This window comes from Rhinoraja longicauda, chromosome 22, assembly GCF_053455715.1.
Source record: "Rhinoraja longicauda isolate Sanriku21f chromosome 22, sRhiLon1.1, whole genome shotgun sequence".
NCBI classification, from domain to species: domain Eukaryota; kingdom Metazoa; phylum Chordata; class Chondrichthyes; order Rajiformes; family Arhynchobatidae; genus Rhinoraja; species Rhinoraja longicauda.
The window spans coordinates 28736313-28752641 of NC_135974.1; the positions used below are offsets into that span (position 1 = coordinate 28736313).

Consider the following 16329-nt stretch of genomic DNA (forward strand, 5'->3'; position numbering starts at 1 on the left):
AACATCCTATCCATGTCTTCCACTGATGCTGCCTGATTTGCTATTCCAGCACTTTGTCCTTTTGTGTAAACCAGCATCTGCCGTTCCTTGTTCTGAATTTCTAAGTTGATTGATGTTAAACCATTCTCAAGCTTTGTTGATACAGTAGGCGTGTTGTTATGACAGTTCCATATGATGTTTAATTCTTTTTCGAGAAAAGTATTTTGTATTGTAAACCAAAGTGATTCTCACACGGGATTTTCCATGACCAGTCCATCATCATTGGCTCACTGCAAAGGCTTCAAGGAAGGGTTACATTGCTGAAGGCACATAACACTGTACTGAACAATGCCTTAGTAATTAGTAAGATCCACAATTACTTGACCTTTTCAATTAACAAATATAAATACTTGAATTCACAAAGCATTTTTAATGCAGAAAGTAGGTTAACAGTATGAGGGTGAATGGTCGGCGTGGACTCGGTGGACCGAAGCACACGTTTCCATGCTGCAGCTCTAAAATAAACTGAATAGTGAAATACCCGAAGGCATTATGCAAAAGCTTTGTAAAGTAAAATCTGACATCAAACCTTAACAGAAATTATTAAGACAATAGGAAAAAAAAAATCCCTCAAAAAGTGTGTGTTAAAAATGGACAGGTGATGGAATAGAGGATCAGCGGTTCATAGTGAAGGAATTTCAGGGACCATGCAAACAGTGGCATGATCCCAAGCCACAAAGCAATGAAATGTTGAAAATGCAATAAGCTAGTAAAGGGGGAAGCACAGAGATTTTAGCGGGTGAAAGTTAATGACAGAAACAATGAACGAGTGTACCATGGAGGAACACGAAAAACATTTAGAAATTTCCAAATAGATCTATTGTTTCTTGATAAGTTGCCCTGAGCAAATTAGTGACCATACTTTCTATTTTAACACAATGACTTCATTTCAAAATGTACCTCATGGCTCTTATACATCAACTGTGTTATATGTTTTGCACTTTTTCTGGAGGTGACTCTCCCTGAATCATAGGATGTGGACAAATGGGCTCTGGGAATTTGTTAGCCCCATTAGTATTCCCTGGTGCTATTTCTGCATTAATGCTGATTTCCTCCCTCTCTCTCATCCCTTGCATTCCTAAATTGGTGTCCTTGCCTACAAAGACAAAAACATACTCCAGCATTTTGTGTCCATCGTTGGCCTGTTCCTCTTCCTTTTCTCCAGAGATGCTGCCTGACCCGCTGAGTTCCCTCCTAAGGCCAAGGGAATCAAGGGATATGGGGAAAAAGACAGATCTGGTACTGATTTTGGGTACTGATTTTGGACGATCAGCCATGATCATATTGAATGGCGGTGCTGGCTCGAGGGGCCGAATGGTCTACTCCTCCACCTATTTTATATGTTTCTATGTTACTCCGGCATTTTGTGTCTATCCTCAGTACAAACCAACATCTGCAGTTCCTATTTAGACAATAGACAATAGGTGCAGGAGTAGGCCTTTCAGCCCTTCGAGCCAGCACCGCCATTCAATGCGATCATGGCTGATCACTCTCAATCAGTACCCCGTTCCTGCCTTCTCCCCATACCCCCTCACTCCGCTATCCTTAAAAGCTCTATCCAGCTCTCTCTTGAAAGCATCCAACGAACTGGCCTCCACTGCCTTCTGAGGCAGAGAATTCCACACCTTCACCACTCTCTGACTGAAAAAGTTCTTCCTCATCTCCGTTCTAACCGTTCAAACTACATGTTTGTTGTAGAAAGAAGGAACTGCAGTTGCTGCTTTTACAAAAAAATAAATTCAATGCAAGCGATATTAGGAATGGCTGACGTGCAAACTGCGACCGATAGAGTAATATTGTGGTTACATTAATGGGCATTACAAACAAAAAACAGGTGCTGGAGTATTAAGAATCTATGATCCACATCGTGAGCACACAGAAAGCAGAGTTTTTTAAAAAAAACACCTCACAAACCTTGCACCCGCCCACCCATCCAGCTCAACGTGAGAAAGAGTTTGCAGTTCCCACACTCCAGAACTGCAAATCATCCTTAATCCCCGAGGGACTGCCCAAGAACAGGGATTGCTGGTATCTTTTCACTTGGAACTGCCCGAGTTGAAACTCACCAGCTGTGGTGAAATTTGAACCCGTTCATTGTTGTGAATTACATGCCCATTAATTTAACCACAACATTACTCTGTTGGTCGCAGTTTGCACGTCAGTCATTCCTAATATCGCTTGCTTTGAATCCGTCCACAGAATTTATCCTAAAGCATTATTTTTGTTGTTGCTCTGAACCAGTCGTGGGGAGAAGTATCATGTTTCGGAGTCTTCTCGTAACCTTGGTGTTCTGACGCATAGAGGCAGAGGGACCCGCCCTGGGTTCGGCAGTGACGCTATCGCTGAAGTTAATCAAGGGGAAGGCCGGGATACCACTGACTGCAAACTCAGCAAATTGATATGTTGTCCAATGCAGCGTCAAATCAAACACGGACCGAACCAAAAACTGCAAAAGTATTATTATTTTTTAACAAAACATAACAACAATTTGCTGTGTTACTCTTTGCACCAATTGAAGGGAGGGCGATGCTGGATTCTTAACCTTGAATCCACGTGGAATTAAAGGCTGCAAACTTCATGGGGGTGGGGGGAGGAGGAGAGAGAGAGAAAAATAAATAAATAAAGGCTGCAATTCTAATTCAGGGGAAGAGAGAAATGAAGGAAGAGAAAGAAAGAAAAGATTTTAATGGCTACAATCTTCATGGGAAAGAGAGGAGAGGAGAGAGAGACATAAAGTAAGATAAAGAAAGACAAATAAAGGCTTTTATCTTAATGGGAGAGGAGGGACAGAGAGAGAAATAACAAGAAAAATAAAGATAGACATAAAGTAATAAAGAAATAATATTAATATTTATTAATATTAATAAAGTAATAAAGAAATCTTAATGGGGAGGAGAAAGGGAAATAGAGAGAAATAATAAGAAAAATAAGAAAAATAAAGGCTGCAATCTCAATGGGGGAGGCGGAGAGAAATAATGAAATTGAAATAGAGAGAAATAAAAACTGCAGGTATTTATTCACAAAATGCTGGAGTAACTCAGCAGTAACTGAGTCTGAAGAAGGGTCTCGACCCGAAACGTCACCCATTCCTTCTCTCCTGAGATGGTGCCTGACCCGCTGAGTTACTCCAGCGTTTTGTGAATAAATACCTTCGATTTGTACCAACATCTGCAGTTATTTTCTTAACGAAATAAAAACTGCAGTCAGAATAGGGGGGGGGGGAGGGGGGAGAGAGAGAACGAGAATGGATGCAGAAAACACCGAGGTGACAGTGTAAAACAGGGGAAAGCCGTCCTGAAACAGGAAATGTGAGGGAAATAATCATTCTTTCCTCTTTTTTTCTCTGTGTGTGTGTGTGTGTGTTTTGAACAGAGGGCGGTGCTGAGCTGAGTTTCCAGCCGGAAGTCTTTGGTATCCATGAATGTGGGGAGGAGATTGTCCTTGCCTCGCCGTTGTCGCACCGCGGAGGCTCGGCTCGGCTCGCCTCCCCTCCCCTCTCCTCTCGCAGCTCTCGCCTCCCCCCTCCCTCTCTCGCTGCCTCTCCCCCCTCCCTCTCTCGCTGCCTCTCCCCCCTCCCTCTCTCGCTGCCTCTCCCCCCTCCCTCTCTCGCTGCCTCTCCCCCCTCCCTCTCTCTCCCCCCTCCCTCTCTCGCTGCCTCCCTCGCCGCCGCCGCCCGGGATTTCTGCTCCTTTGAGTTAGGGGCATAATATGAGAATTTTACGCATCCCGAACCGTTCAGTGTTTGCGCTCCTCTTCCTCTTCTCCTTGTCATCATCGTTCCTCTACTTCATCTATGTAGCGCCTGGACTGGGTGAGTGTGACAACGTTTGTTTGTTATTTAATGCTCTGTACATTTGGGGTTTTTTTTTGTTGCTTTCCTGCCCGTCTTGTTGTGTGGTTCCCCCTCTCTGAGCCGTCTCCCGCTGTCAAGTCTCTCAGTCAGGCCCAACGCTTCAGTCCTGCATGGAAAATAATATATATATATATATATATTTTAAAACGCCTTTCTCCTCCACAAAGCAAAAGGGAGAAAGCTGTCCCGCTTTCCTTCCGAAAAATCAAATGGATGTTAAGTTTTAAAACCTTTCTCTCTCCCCCCCATTCGGTTGAGCGGAAGTACTGTATTACTTGGTCACCGAACACACACGCACGCCCAAATATAATGCTTTGTATGGGATGATTATTTTTTTTAATTCGGTTACTTGTACGAAATAGGATGAACGTGTTTGTGCCCGTTTTATAATCGTTTCCAATCGGTGCCTGCCCTTGAATGAGTTGTGGCTTTTCTGCTCTGGGGTTATTTCACCCAACCCTATCACAAGTCAACATTGTGTCCAGCACTAGTATTTGTACCAAAAACAATTTGGTTTGTTCAAGCTTGCAACTGGTAACAGTTGAATCACATTGTCGAATTTCGTAACTTTTCAGGAGACGGTTGACGCCTCTCGCAATGTGATGTGTTGGGTGGGCGATTGTGGTGATGGAAGTGATATCTTTAACACTTACTTACTTACTCACTTGCTCTCGCGTTTAACCCAACAACAAAAAATCCCAAATAGTCATTGTCTTTCCTAGATTAGCCATTCTGGAGCCTTCACATGTTTTCTGCACCGGTTGGCCAGTCACATGGTAGATAATTACAATTTAAAAAAAAAGAAAAAAAAAGTATTCTCCAAATTATGCCTTGAACCTAAACGTAACATATCCCCAGACACGGGACTAAGCAATAACTTAAGCAAAGGCAGCGTTTGAGGAAGAAACCGAATGAAAAATTATTCAACTGTTAAAGATAACGTGAACATTTATCCTCGAAATGCTGAATCTCTCAAACAATTAATCAGTTACTTGCGTTTTCAATTGTTCTATAAAACTGGGATGGTTTCATATTAAAGCTGCTAATTAAGAAAGTTTTGTCCCCAACTGTGCATTGTTCACTGGAGCCTCCAGAGAAATGGGCTACTCCAAGAAGTGTTTTTCATGTTCAAGTTTTGGTACGATTTTGTTTATAAAGGCATATCTCGAGCTGCTCAACAAACAATTATTTCTGTAAAATTAATTTCCCTCAGTTTTCTCTAGTACCACAAATTGTTACTTGGAGTAAATGCTTGGCAATAAATTGTACAGTTTTAATTAACTCCCTTGGTGTTAGTCCAGATGTAATTTTCTTTGACTTTCTTGACTAATGATTTAAATCTAATTGCCTTTGCTGTTCTGGTTGTGAGAAACAATGCCCATTTGAGCATGTATCAGGCAACACTGGAGGAACAGCACATCATATTGCACTTGGATAGCTTATCACCCAGTCAGAACATTGAATTGTCCAATTTTAAACCATGTGTGCACCAGTTTCTCCCACCACTCCCTCTCGCATCTCTCTGCTTTGGGTACATCTCACAGTCCTTCATTTCCCTTTTATCTCCCCCCCCCTCCCTTCACTTCACTCTTGCATAATTTCCCTCCCTCTCTCTTTACATTTCACTCCTCTTTATCTGACACCTTTGCACCTCAAGTCTTTGTCACTTGCCCTACCACCTGCCGATCAAAACCCTCTCATCTGAAACCACCTATCGCTTGCCAGGTTTTCGCTTGCCCACACATTTTTTCTAGCTTTCTCCCCCAGTACAATCAGTTTGGAGAAGGATCCTGACCTGAATGTCTGTCCATACCTTCCACAGTGCAGCCGGACCCATTGAGTTCTGCTAGCACTTTACAGTTTACTCTGTTAACGCAAGTTCATGCCAATGATTATTAGATCACAGTTGGATAATTTGAGAGCACTTGCCGGTTTTCTGTATTTTGCCACTTTCATATTTCATGCAATTTAATTTAATAAAGTTAAGCTTGAAATAATCAGTTGTGAACAGAGGAATGAAGCAGTTGAAATTATCCTGCTTGTGTCAGTTTATGTTCCCAATCACTTTACTGTACAAAGGCACTTTATGGTATACCATTGTATTCTAACTGAACAGTGTCAAGCAGCATCTCTGGAGAACATGGTTAGATCATGTTTTAGGTTGGGACCTAAAGGTGAAGTGTCATCACCTACCCATGTTCTCCAGAGATGTTGCCTGACCTGCTGAGTTACTCCAACGTTTTGTCTTATTTGGTAAACCAGCCTCTGCAGTTCCGTGTATCCTAACGTTTGCTCTAATTGCCTAGGTAATTGTTCAGTTAAGAATCTTTGAAGTCTGCTCATCCAGATAAGGAGGCAATAATCTCGCCTTCTTCCCCCTTCCTCTTTGTGGCCAGTCTTTCAGATGAAGGGAAACTTGGTACCATTGGCTATGCTATCTTGAGCTGGTTGAATAGCCATGTGCACAAAGTCTGAAGAAGGGTCTCGACCCGAAACATCACCCATTCCTTCGCTCCAGAGATGCTGCCTGTCCCGCTGAGTTACTCCAGCATTTAGTGTCTACCTTCAAGTGCACAAAGTAATTCACTCACTGCAAACCAGAAAGATGGAAACGTATTTTTGACATTTTGTAATCGTAAATATTGAATGAATGAATGAATGATACTTTATTGTCACATGTACCTAGGATATAGGATACATAGATACAGTGAAATGCTTTGTTTTGCATACAACCTAGGCAGTGCACAAATGTCACCACGTGTCTGGAGCCGCTGACAAAGTTACAAAAGTACCAAACATTTCTATCTACCGCCCCCCCCCCCCCCCACTGCCGGCTCCCCCTTTGTTCCTGGTGCCCCCCCCCCCGCGCGCTGGGTCCCCCGTTATTGATTGAAATGAAATAATATTGACTGAAAAATAAAGATTGGGATAGAAACAGGAAAATATCTTTTTTTTTCCTAGTGTTATTTTGACCTAGTTATGGGAAGGGATCGCAGATCACGCGAGTTTATTGGGGTAATGCTGAGTGGTACCATAACTGAGTGAGCCATTCACATTTTGAGTGCTATAAAATGGAACTTTTCTCGTTCATTGATAAGCTCAAATTTTTCCCCCCAGCAATTTGCTTAATTATTTTTTATTGTACTCGAAGGCTGCTTAGCAACGCTGTCTTTGCTGCGGAACCAAATAATTGGCATCATCTTTGGGATTTCTACGTTAAACCATATGTGCAAATTGAATCCTGACGTCAATTGCACAACAAAATGTCAAAGATTTCTATTACAGTAAGGCGAGCATTTAGTCCGATACGCTGTATTATAACTACCAGAAGGGTTTAAAGAGTAAAATAATGGTGCAGGTGAGAGTGCTTGTTTCATTTAATGTTATTTAAAAAATAAAGCAAAATGTAATTATCAGTATCATTGAATATTAACTTGTAAAACAGCTGGTATAATAATTTTACAAATAAATCATTGTTAATAATAAAAAACACACATAATTAGATCTGTGAGTCATTTCCTGATGACCTCTTACTGATGCAACCTTGGAATCCTTGAGCACATGATGCGAGTCCACTTCTGTACAACAGTCGCATCATTCTAACAGTCATGTGTCATTCTTTCTCTTTTTGTTCTCCCCACAAATCCCTCAGGGATAAAGATGACTACCATCTTCTGAAAATGCAAGGCAATAACCAATTTTTTTGCGCAGCAGTCTAGCAGGTCTGGAGATGACTTGCCCTAAAATTAAGTTAAATTTATATGGAATTGCTTACTTCATTCAATGTCAGTACACTTTTAGTTTTGTTTAGAGATACAGCACGGAAACAGGCTCTTCAGCGTACCGAGTCCACGCCGACCAACGATCTCCGCACATTAACACTGCCATGCACAATTTAGGGATAATTTTACGTTTATACCAAGCCACTTAACCGACAAACCTGTACATCTTTGGAGTGTGGGAGGAAACCAAAGATCTCCGAGAAAACCTACGGGGAGATCGTACAACTCGGTAAAGACAGCAGATGTAGTCAGGATCGAACATTGGTCTCTGGCGCTGTAAGGCAGTAGCTCTACCGCTACACCACTGTGCCACCCGATAAACAAGGTACACTTGTTATTTTGTTTAAAATTAATGGATTACTTCAGGTATTGTTCAATTGACATGATATTGAATGATATATTTCTTAGTTTCATTCTCAGAAATCTTTGCGAAATAATGTTAATCTACCCTCCATAACCAATTGTTTCAAGGGAGTTAATATTTTCCCACTTCTGAAATCATAGTTTTGGCACATCTGTATCAGCCTGTAACGATGTCTGAGGAAACAAAAACCCACATCCCTGGCTTAATTCTTGCTTAAAGATTAAAACAATTTGCATGTACGTAGATATGTATAGAGCCTATTTCAACACTTGGGTTCCAATGAATTTCAATATATTTGCTAAGATGCAAGTTGATGCAAGTTGATTGTGTAATAAGGTAAGACAGACTGAATGAGCAGTTTGTCTGTTTCCTTGTAGTTTTGCTTCAATAATGCAGCATTCCCAAAGTTTGGCAAAATTGTTATCCTTGTAGGGTTCTGACATTCTGATTCAGATCATAATGTTACCAAAGTGCCGTGGGCTGCAATTTTGCCAAAGTGACATGGGCTGCAATTTTGCCAAAGTGACATGGGCTGCATTGTTTATGTCTGTCAGTGTTGCTACGATGGCGCAGTGGTAGAGTTGCTGCCTTGCAGCGCCAGAGACCTGGCTTTGATCTTGACTAATAGTGCTGTCTGTACGGAGTTTGTATGTTCTCCCCGTGACCTGCGTGGGTTTTCGCAGAGATTTTCGGTTTCCTCCCGCACTCCAAAGATGTTCAGGTTTGTAGGTTAACTGGCGTGGTATAAAATGTAAATTGTCCCTGGTGTGTGTAGGGTAGTGTTGATGTGCAGGAATCGCAGGTCAATGCGGACCCAGTGGGCCGAAGTGTCTGTTTTCGTGCTGTATCTCTAAACTGAACCAAAACTAAACCTCTAAGACTTCAAACTGATGCTGAAATACTTTTGTGATTTAACTGGAAACTCTGAACATTTTGTGTCCAGTGCTATTTCAATGTAAAATAGGGAAATTACCTTGGGCGAGCTGCAACCTATCTTCCAGCTCTTGATAATAATATGGTTCAATTACCCAGGAAGCAGACAGCTTTAGAAATTAAAAAATAACTCTTTAAACAGTTTGTAACCATTCAAAGCTCATTCTTAAACTTGGCACTAGGTAACATTGATACCAGACGTGGTTTTAATTCTTTGAGCTGCTTTTAGCAGTTTCTAATTTCAATAATTTAAACTTCAGTATAGAATTGCAACCTTTTTGGTGTCCATCTTAGAGTAATAGAGTTATACAGCATGAAAACATGCCCATCGACCAAACTTGCCCACACCGACCAAGATATCCCATTTACGCTAGTCCCACCTGCCTGCATTTAACCCATGTCTCTTTGAACCTATCCTATCCATGTACCTGTCTACATGATTCTTAAACATTGCGATAGTCCCACCTCAACCACCACCTCCAGCAGCTCATTCCAGACAACTACCACCCTTTGTGTAAAAAAAGAAGAAGTTACCCCTTAGGTTCCCATTAAATCTTTCCCCCCCTACACCTTAAATCACTGATTCTGATTCACCTCTGATTCCCGATTCCCCTACTCTGGACGAGAGACTGTGCATTTACCCGATCTATTCCTCTCACGATTTTGTACGCTTCTACAAGATCACCCCTTATCCTCTTGCATTCCTAGGAATAAGTCCCAGCTTGCTCAACCGCTCCCTGTAGCTCACACCCTTGAGTCCTGGCAACATCCTCCAAAATCTTCTCTGCACCCTTTTCAGCATGACAACATCTTTCCCACAAGAGTGCTCAGAACTGAACACAATATTCTAAATGTGAACTCACCAAAGTGTTCTACAATTGCAGCATGACTCACTCTACCCACCAATGCCTACACTCAATACTCTGACTGATAGACAAAATGCCCAAAGCCTTTTGGACCACCCTATCGACTTGTGATGCCACTTTCAAGGAGAAAACATTTGTTTGTAAAATTTGCAATTTGGAAACTGGATTCTCAACCTCCTGACCCAGTGTGAGGATACATCCTCCATGGTAATTCTCAGTACCGGTGCTCTGCAAAGATGTGTTCACAACCATTTGCTATAGCAGAATTTTAAATGTTGTCTTATTGACCTTATACTGATTTTAGTTTAATTTATTGTCACATGTGTACCGAGGTACAGTGGAAAGCTTTTGTGTGCTTTCTCCAGTCAGCAGAAAGACAATACATGATTACAATCGAGCCGTTTGCAGTGTATATAGATACATGATAAGCGAATAACGTTTAGTGCAAGGTAAAGCCAACAGAGTCTGATCAAGGATAGTCCGAGGGTCACCAAGGAGGTAGATAGTTGTTCAGCGCTGGAGTCTAGTTGTGGTAGGATAATTCAGTTGCCTGATAACAGCTGGGAAGAAACTGTTCCTGAATCTGGAGGTGTGTGTTTTCACACTTTAATACCTTTTTCCTGATGGAAGAGGGAAGAAAAAATAGTGGCCAGGGCGAATTGCCCTTGATTATGTTGCTGGGCTTGCCGAGGCGGCGTGAGGTATAAATTGAGTCCATAGAAGGGAGGTTGGTTTGTGTGATGGTCCGGGCTGTGTTCTCAATTCACTGCAATTTCTGAACTAATCCACTCTTGCGATTGAAATATTACAGGCGGTTCAGATGCTGTCATGACTTAAAAGCCCCCTTGTTGACTTTAAGGAGTAGATACTGGCCAGAAATGTAAATCCCATTGTAATTATTAAAAATTGGAAGTTTGGGCTTTTCTGTTAAAGCTGAGTGACTTGTATATGGATTTTGTATATAATTAAATAATAATAATTCAGCTGCAGCCTCTTTCTGGCAGATTAAAGACTGCAAGGAGCATCAGAATACTTTCATCTGAGTTTGAAATAGCAATTTTTTTTTAGTTGACACTATAAATCTAAATTTTCATAAGATCAAAGGACCTTCAAGCCCGTGAATGATTTTGAGAAATCTACATCGAACTGTGCTTGAATCATCGTGTGAACTATTTTTAAATACTTCTCGGCTGAAAAGACCTTACTGTTTTGCCAGATCAAAATAAAGCTGTAAAGGTTGGATCCCGACTTTCAAGTGCTGGTGACAATATTCCCCCAGGAGCATATTTCAATAATTAACACAAATAAGTGAAGGCAGGAATGTAGGCTCCAGGATTACTTTTATTTCATGTCTCAACAAGTTGTGAAATGCACAATGTGGTTGGGTGGTTTACAGTATAGTGTTCCGCCTGGCATTGTTTAATTCACTTTTGTTGTGCAAGTGTTGAAATTAGTTTGATGAATGGCCGAAGATAGACACAATATGTAACTCGAGGAAAGAAAACTGCAGGTGCTGGTTTAAATCGACGGTAGACACAAAATGCTGGAGTAACTCAGTGGGTCAGGCAGCATCTCTGGAGAGAAGGAATAGGTGGCTTTTCAGATTGAGACCCTTCAGACTGAGTCGGGGGCAAAAGGAAAATGACAGATATAGAAGGTAGATAGAAAAAATGAATGAAATATGTGGAAAAAATCAATGATGATCAAGGGAAGGTGGACTCCACAATGGCCGTTTTGATATAGATAAATTAATGTCAAATCAAAGAAGGTATCGGGTTGAAGATGAGGATCCCATTGTTTAGTTTAGCTTATTGTCATGCGTACTGAGGTACAGTGATAAGTTTTTTGTTGTTGTGTTCTATCCAGTCAATGGAAAGACTTTACATGATTACAGTCAAGTCGACAACAGTGTACAGATACAGGATAAAGGGAATAATATTTAATGCAAGATAGCGCAGTAAAGTCCGATTTAAATATATTCCGAGGGTCTCCAATGAGGTAGATCGGGACTGCTCTCTAGTTGGTGATATGATGATTCAGGTGCCTGATAACAGCTGGTAAGAAACTGCCCCTGAATCTGGAGATGTGTTCACAGTTCTGTACCTCTTGCCTGTTGGGAGAGGGGAGGTGATGGCAAAACTCGTCCTTGATTATGTTGGTGGCTCTGCTGAAACTTGCATTAGTCCCATACTCAATTGCTGCAAGTAACCTTGCATATCGTACTCTGATTTGTATTCAATTATAATAATCCAGTCATTTGGCTATTCTCAGCACAACTTCCTAATTTAAACTTTCAAATCTTTCCTCCTTCGGATCAAAACATTTTTTTTTTTAAATCCTGATTAATTTTGTTGACTTTTCTACCTTTCATTGCAATCTCCTCCATGACCATAATTGGCATGGAGAAGGTGATTATTTGTAAATATATCAACAGCTAACATTTCATGTGCGCAGATAGAAAATTCCTACAGCAGGGAATATAATTGATCTCTGTTGTCATATTATTGATTAATAACATCTGTGCAGTACTCTGACATTCTCCATTTCTGGCAAGTTTTCTGCATTTACCCTTCAGTCAGAAGAAGGGTCCCAACTTGAAACATCACCTATTTATGTTCTTCAGAGATGCTGCCTGATCTACTGAGTTATTCCAGCTCTTTGCGTGTTTTTTTTTTAATGCAAACCAGTTTCTGCACTTCCTTGTCTTGTGGACTTGGAGCTTTTATGCAAAAGTATTTATTCATGCAAACTGCTTACACAGTGGAACTTTCAGCTTTTCTGCTAATCTAAATGGGGCCTTGCTATTTAAGGTGTGTACCTTGTAAAGAAAAGTCCTGATGCATTTTGAATAACAACAAAAAACAATAACGTGACTAGTGGTGGTGTGTGTTTTCATTTCATTCAATTTAGTTTGTCACGTGTGAAAAGCTTTTGTGTGATAACCAGTCTTCCTGTGCAGGAAGGAACTGCAGATGCTGGTTTATGCTGAAAATTGACTCAAAATGCTAGAGTGACTCAGCGGGTCAGCCAACATCTCTGGAGAAATAATTGGTTTACACCAAAGATAAAGATATAAAGACACAGTGTTCAGCATAGATAATATTTCTGTTTGAGTCCTTTCTTCGGAGTCTGAGACTGATCTTCTCTGCTCCCACTCGCCATCCACTTTCTCCGGAGATGCTGCCTGACCCACTGAGTCACTCCAGCACTTTGTTTCTTCCCCCTCCCCCATAAACCAACACTTGCAGTTTCTCCTGTCTCCCTCGATCTTGACCATGGGCATTTCTGAGGCTGAAGGACGAATCATTTCATGCAGCATGGAAACGGGCCCTGTGGCCCAACTCTTACTTGCTGCAGCACAACAGAATATGTAAACCTCGTACACTGTAAACAAGATGATAAATGAGAGGGAAAAAAAAGTTCAGTGTGTGCGCCCACACGCACGTCTATTGAAGTTCACAGCCTATTTGAGGTTATATTGTTTGATGGCCTGATGGCTGTAGGGAAGAAGCTGTTCCTGAACCTGGACGTTAGTTTTCGGGCTCCTGTATCTTCTCCACGATGGCAGGGGTGAAATGAGAGTGTGGCCATGATCATTCTTAAAGATCACTGTTCCTAAACTACTGTTATTTCTCCACTGCATATTGAAGAAACTTGTTGTCTGGGTGTGGCAGCTTACATTCTTTTTACTTCAGCCTCAGAGCTTTGGCGCCCAGTCAGTAAAGAAAGAAAAGTGCAATCGGGAGAGGTTGACTGGGTATGCAAAGTGCTTGATTGCATTCCCAATAAAGGGTAGAGCCCTTTGCAAGATAGCTGTACTGTCATGGAAGTCTCATCTGTCAATTGGACATCAGCTTCCTTTTGTATGCAAAATGATACTTGAGTCTTCCGTCTAATAGGTGATTCAAAAATATATATCCTTTCCGATGGTCTTAACAAGAAAGATAAGATCTTTATTATACCTTTCATGATCTTAATCACAAAACATTTAGTAAACAATGAGGTACTTTGAACCACTATTGTAATAAAAGTACTGTGGGAACTTTTTCATTCTAAGGGTGATGGGTGCGTAGAAAGAGTTGCCAGAGGAGCTACTTGAGGCAGGGACAATTGCAACGTTTAAGAAACAATTATACGGGTACATGGATAGGACAGGTTTGGGGGAAAATGGGCCAAATGCAGGCAAATGGGACAAGTGTAAATGGGACATGTTGGTTGGTATGGGAAAGTTGGGCTGAAGGGCCTGTTTCCACATTGTATGACTCTATGACTTGGCACTGGTTTAGATAGGGTTGTTCTTGCGTATGGCGTGCACAGCCTAAAGTTGTAGGTCAAGGGTCGACATCCAGGCCAGGGCAGCATCAGTTGTTGGGTGGATAGCCTTGATGCCACCAGGGAAAAGCCTCATAGAGCCTCAGCATTACTTGCATCCCTGTTTTTGTGCATCGTCGCGTGTTTCACATACCCACTACCCTCTGTGTGCAAAAAGTTGCCATTGAACTTCCTATTAAATCTTTCCCTTCTCACATGAAACCAATCTCCTCTAGTTTTTGATTCCCTTACCCTGTGATAAAAGATTCTGCATTCATTATATCTTTCCCCTTCATTTTATGCACCTTCTTTAGATCTCTCCTCAGCCTCATATGCTGCAAAGAGTAAAGTCCTTGTCTGCCAACCATTCCCAAAAGTGCAGGCCCGTGAGTCCTGGCAACATCCTCGTCAATCTTCAGCACTCTTGCCAGTTTAATAGCACATTACCTGCAGCAGGGTGGCCAAAGCTGAACACAACACTCAGTGCTGACTCGCCTATGTCTTGTACAAATGTAACATAGCTTCTGTGTACGATTCCCTGAATTATGAAGGCCTATGTGCCACCCTATTACCTGTGATGCCAGTTTCATGGAACTATGCACTTGTGCTCTTTGCTCTACGACGCTACCCGGGGTGTGACTGTTCACTACCAAGGTCCTGCACTGTGGTTTGACATCCCAAAATACATCATCTCGCACTTATTCCCATTAAACTCTATCAGTCATTCATCAGCCCACTTGCCTAGCTGTTCCCACTGTAAGTCTTGACAACCATCTTCACTCTCTACAATACCATCTATTTTAGTGTCAACTGCAAACTTTCTAATTGTACATTCTCGTGTCACCCATTGATAGAGATGACGAACAGCGATGAACCCCACACCAAATCCGGAGGCACACAACTAGTCACAAGCCACCAATCCGAAAAGCAACCTTTCACCTTGACGTAGGAAGGAACTGTGGATGCTGGTTTAAACCGAATATCTGAAGAAGGGCCTTGACCCGAAACGTCACCCATTCCTTCTCTCCAGAGATGCTGCCTGTCCTGCTAAGTTACTCCAGTGTTTTATGTCTCTCTTGCACCATTACCCTTTGCTTCCTACCATGAAATCAATTATGTATCCGGTTGGCTAGTTCCCCCTGGACCCCACGCAATCCACAGGATCCAACACGATTGATCATTGGTTCCAGTCAAACTCATTTGCTTGTTGCCTGGAAGGTAAATCTGTCAGGAACAAAGTGTTGGAAACTTTAGACTTTCTCGTTTCTAATGAAAAGTTTTCAACCATCGAGGTTAACACTTTCTCTTTCACAAATGCTGCTTGACAGTTAAATATTTCAAGCTTTTTTCTGATTTTTGTATGTGATTTCCACCATCTCCAGTTTTTTGATCTTTGTCTTGAGCCAAGGTAGTTGACAGTGTTTCGAACATATCATTGATGCAAATTAACGTGGTCTATTTGCGTGGTAACTTGCAGTTCTCGTAACTACATGGAACCACCTGGAGTCGAGAGTTTGAAGAAGGGTCTCGACCCGAAATGTCACCCATTCCTTCTCTCCAGAGATGCTGCCTGTCCTGCTGTCTCCAGCATTTTGTGCCTATCCTCAGTGTAAACCAGCATCTGCAGTTCCTTCCTACACAGTGTTTCATTGTTGTATGTTCCAAAGAGAACAATGAAGTACTTGCTTGCCGCAACAGTAATCATGATTAAATATCATGAGTATTTAAAATTCAGTCTGTCCCTTGTGAGTAATCTGACTTTTTATATTATTTAAATAACTTGAGCTGAATCATCTGCTGGTCAGATTTGTGTATAGTAAGCATTTATGAAGTAAAAGCCAGAGGAAAACCAGAATGGCACACAAATAGCTGCACAATGTGACTGCTAATGTCCTTGACCTAATAGAGCCTGTTTAGTTGTGGAACCTCTGCAAAACCCCACAAATTAGACCAATTAGTAGAAATGAATGACCCTTCTTCAGACTCTTCGTGTGCGGGTCTCGGCCCGAAACGCCACCCATTCCTTCTCTCCAGATATGCTGCCTGTCATGCTAATTTGATTTGAGCTCATTTTTGTAATATTGGGAATAATTACTCAAGACGGTCATCAAAATAAATTAAGGTAGTTGATTGGAAACTCGAGAAACAAGGAACTGCAGAAGATGGTTTATGAAAAAAGAC

The 16329-nt window shown here is 41.6% G+C and overlaps 1 protein-coding gene across 3 annotated transcripts in view; it reads left to right on the forward strand.

Annotated features, from left to right (window-relative positions):
- Positions 1–3517: 3517 nt before the first annotated feature.
- LOC144604514 (beta-1,4-galactosyltransferase 5-like) overlaps positions 3518–16329 on the forward strand; it is a 64593-nt gene continuing 51781 nt past the window's right edge. For all 3 annotated transcript variants that reach the window (XM_078419018.1, XM_078419020.1, XM_078419019.1), the window contains exon 1: positions 3518–3850. In XM_078419018.1, coding sequence (XP_078275144.1) covers positions 3748–3850 — 103 coding nt within the window. In that variant the 5' untranslated portion in view covers positions 3518–3747. The remainder of the gene's footprint in view (positions 3851–16329) is intronic.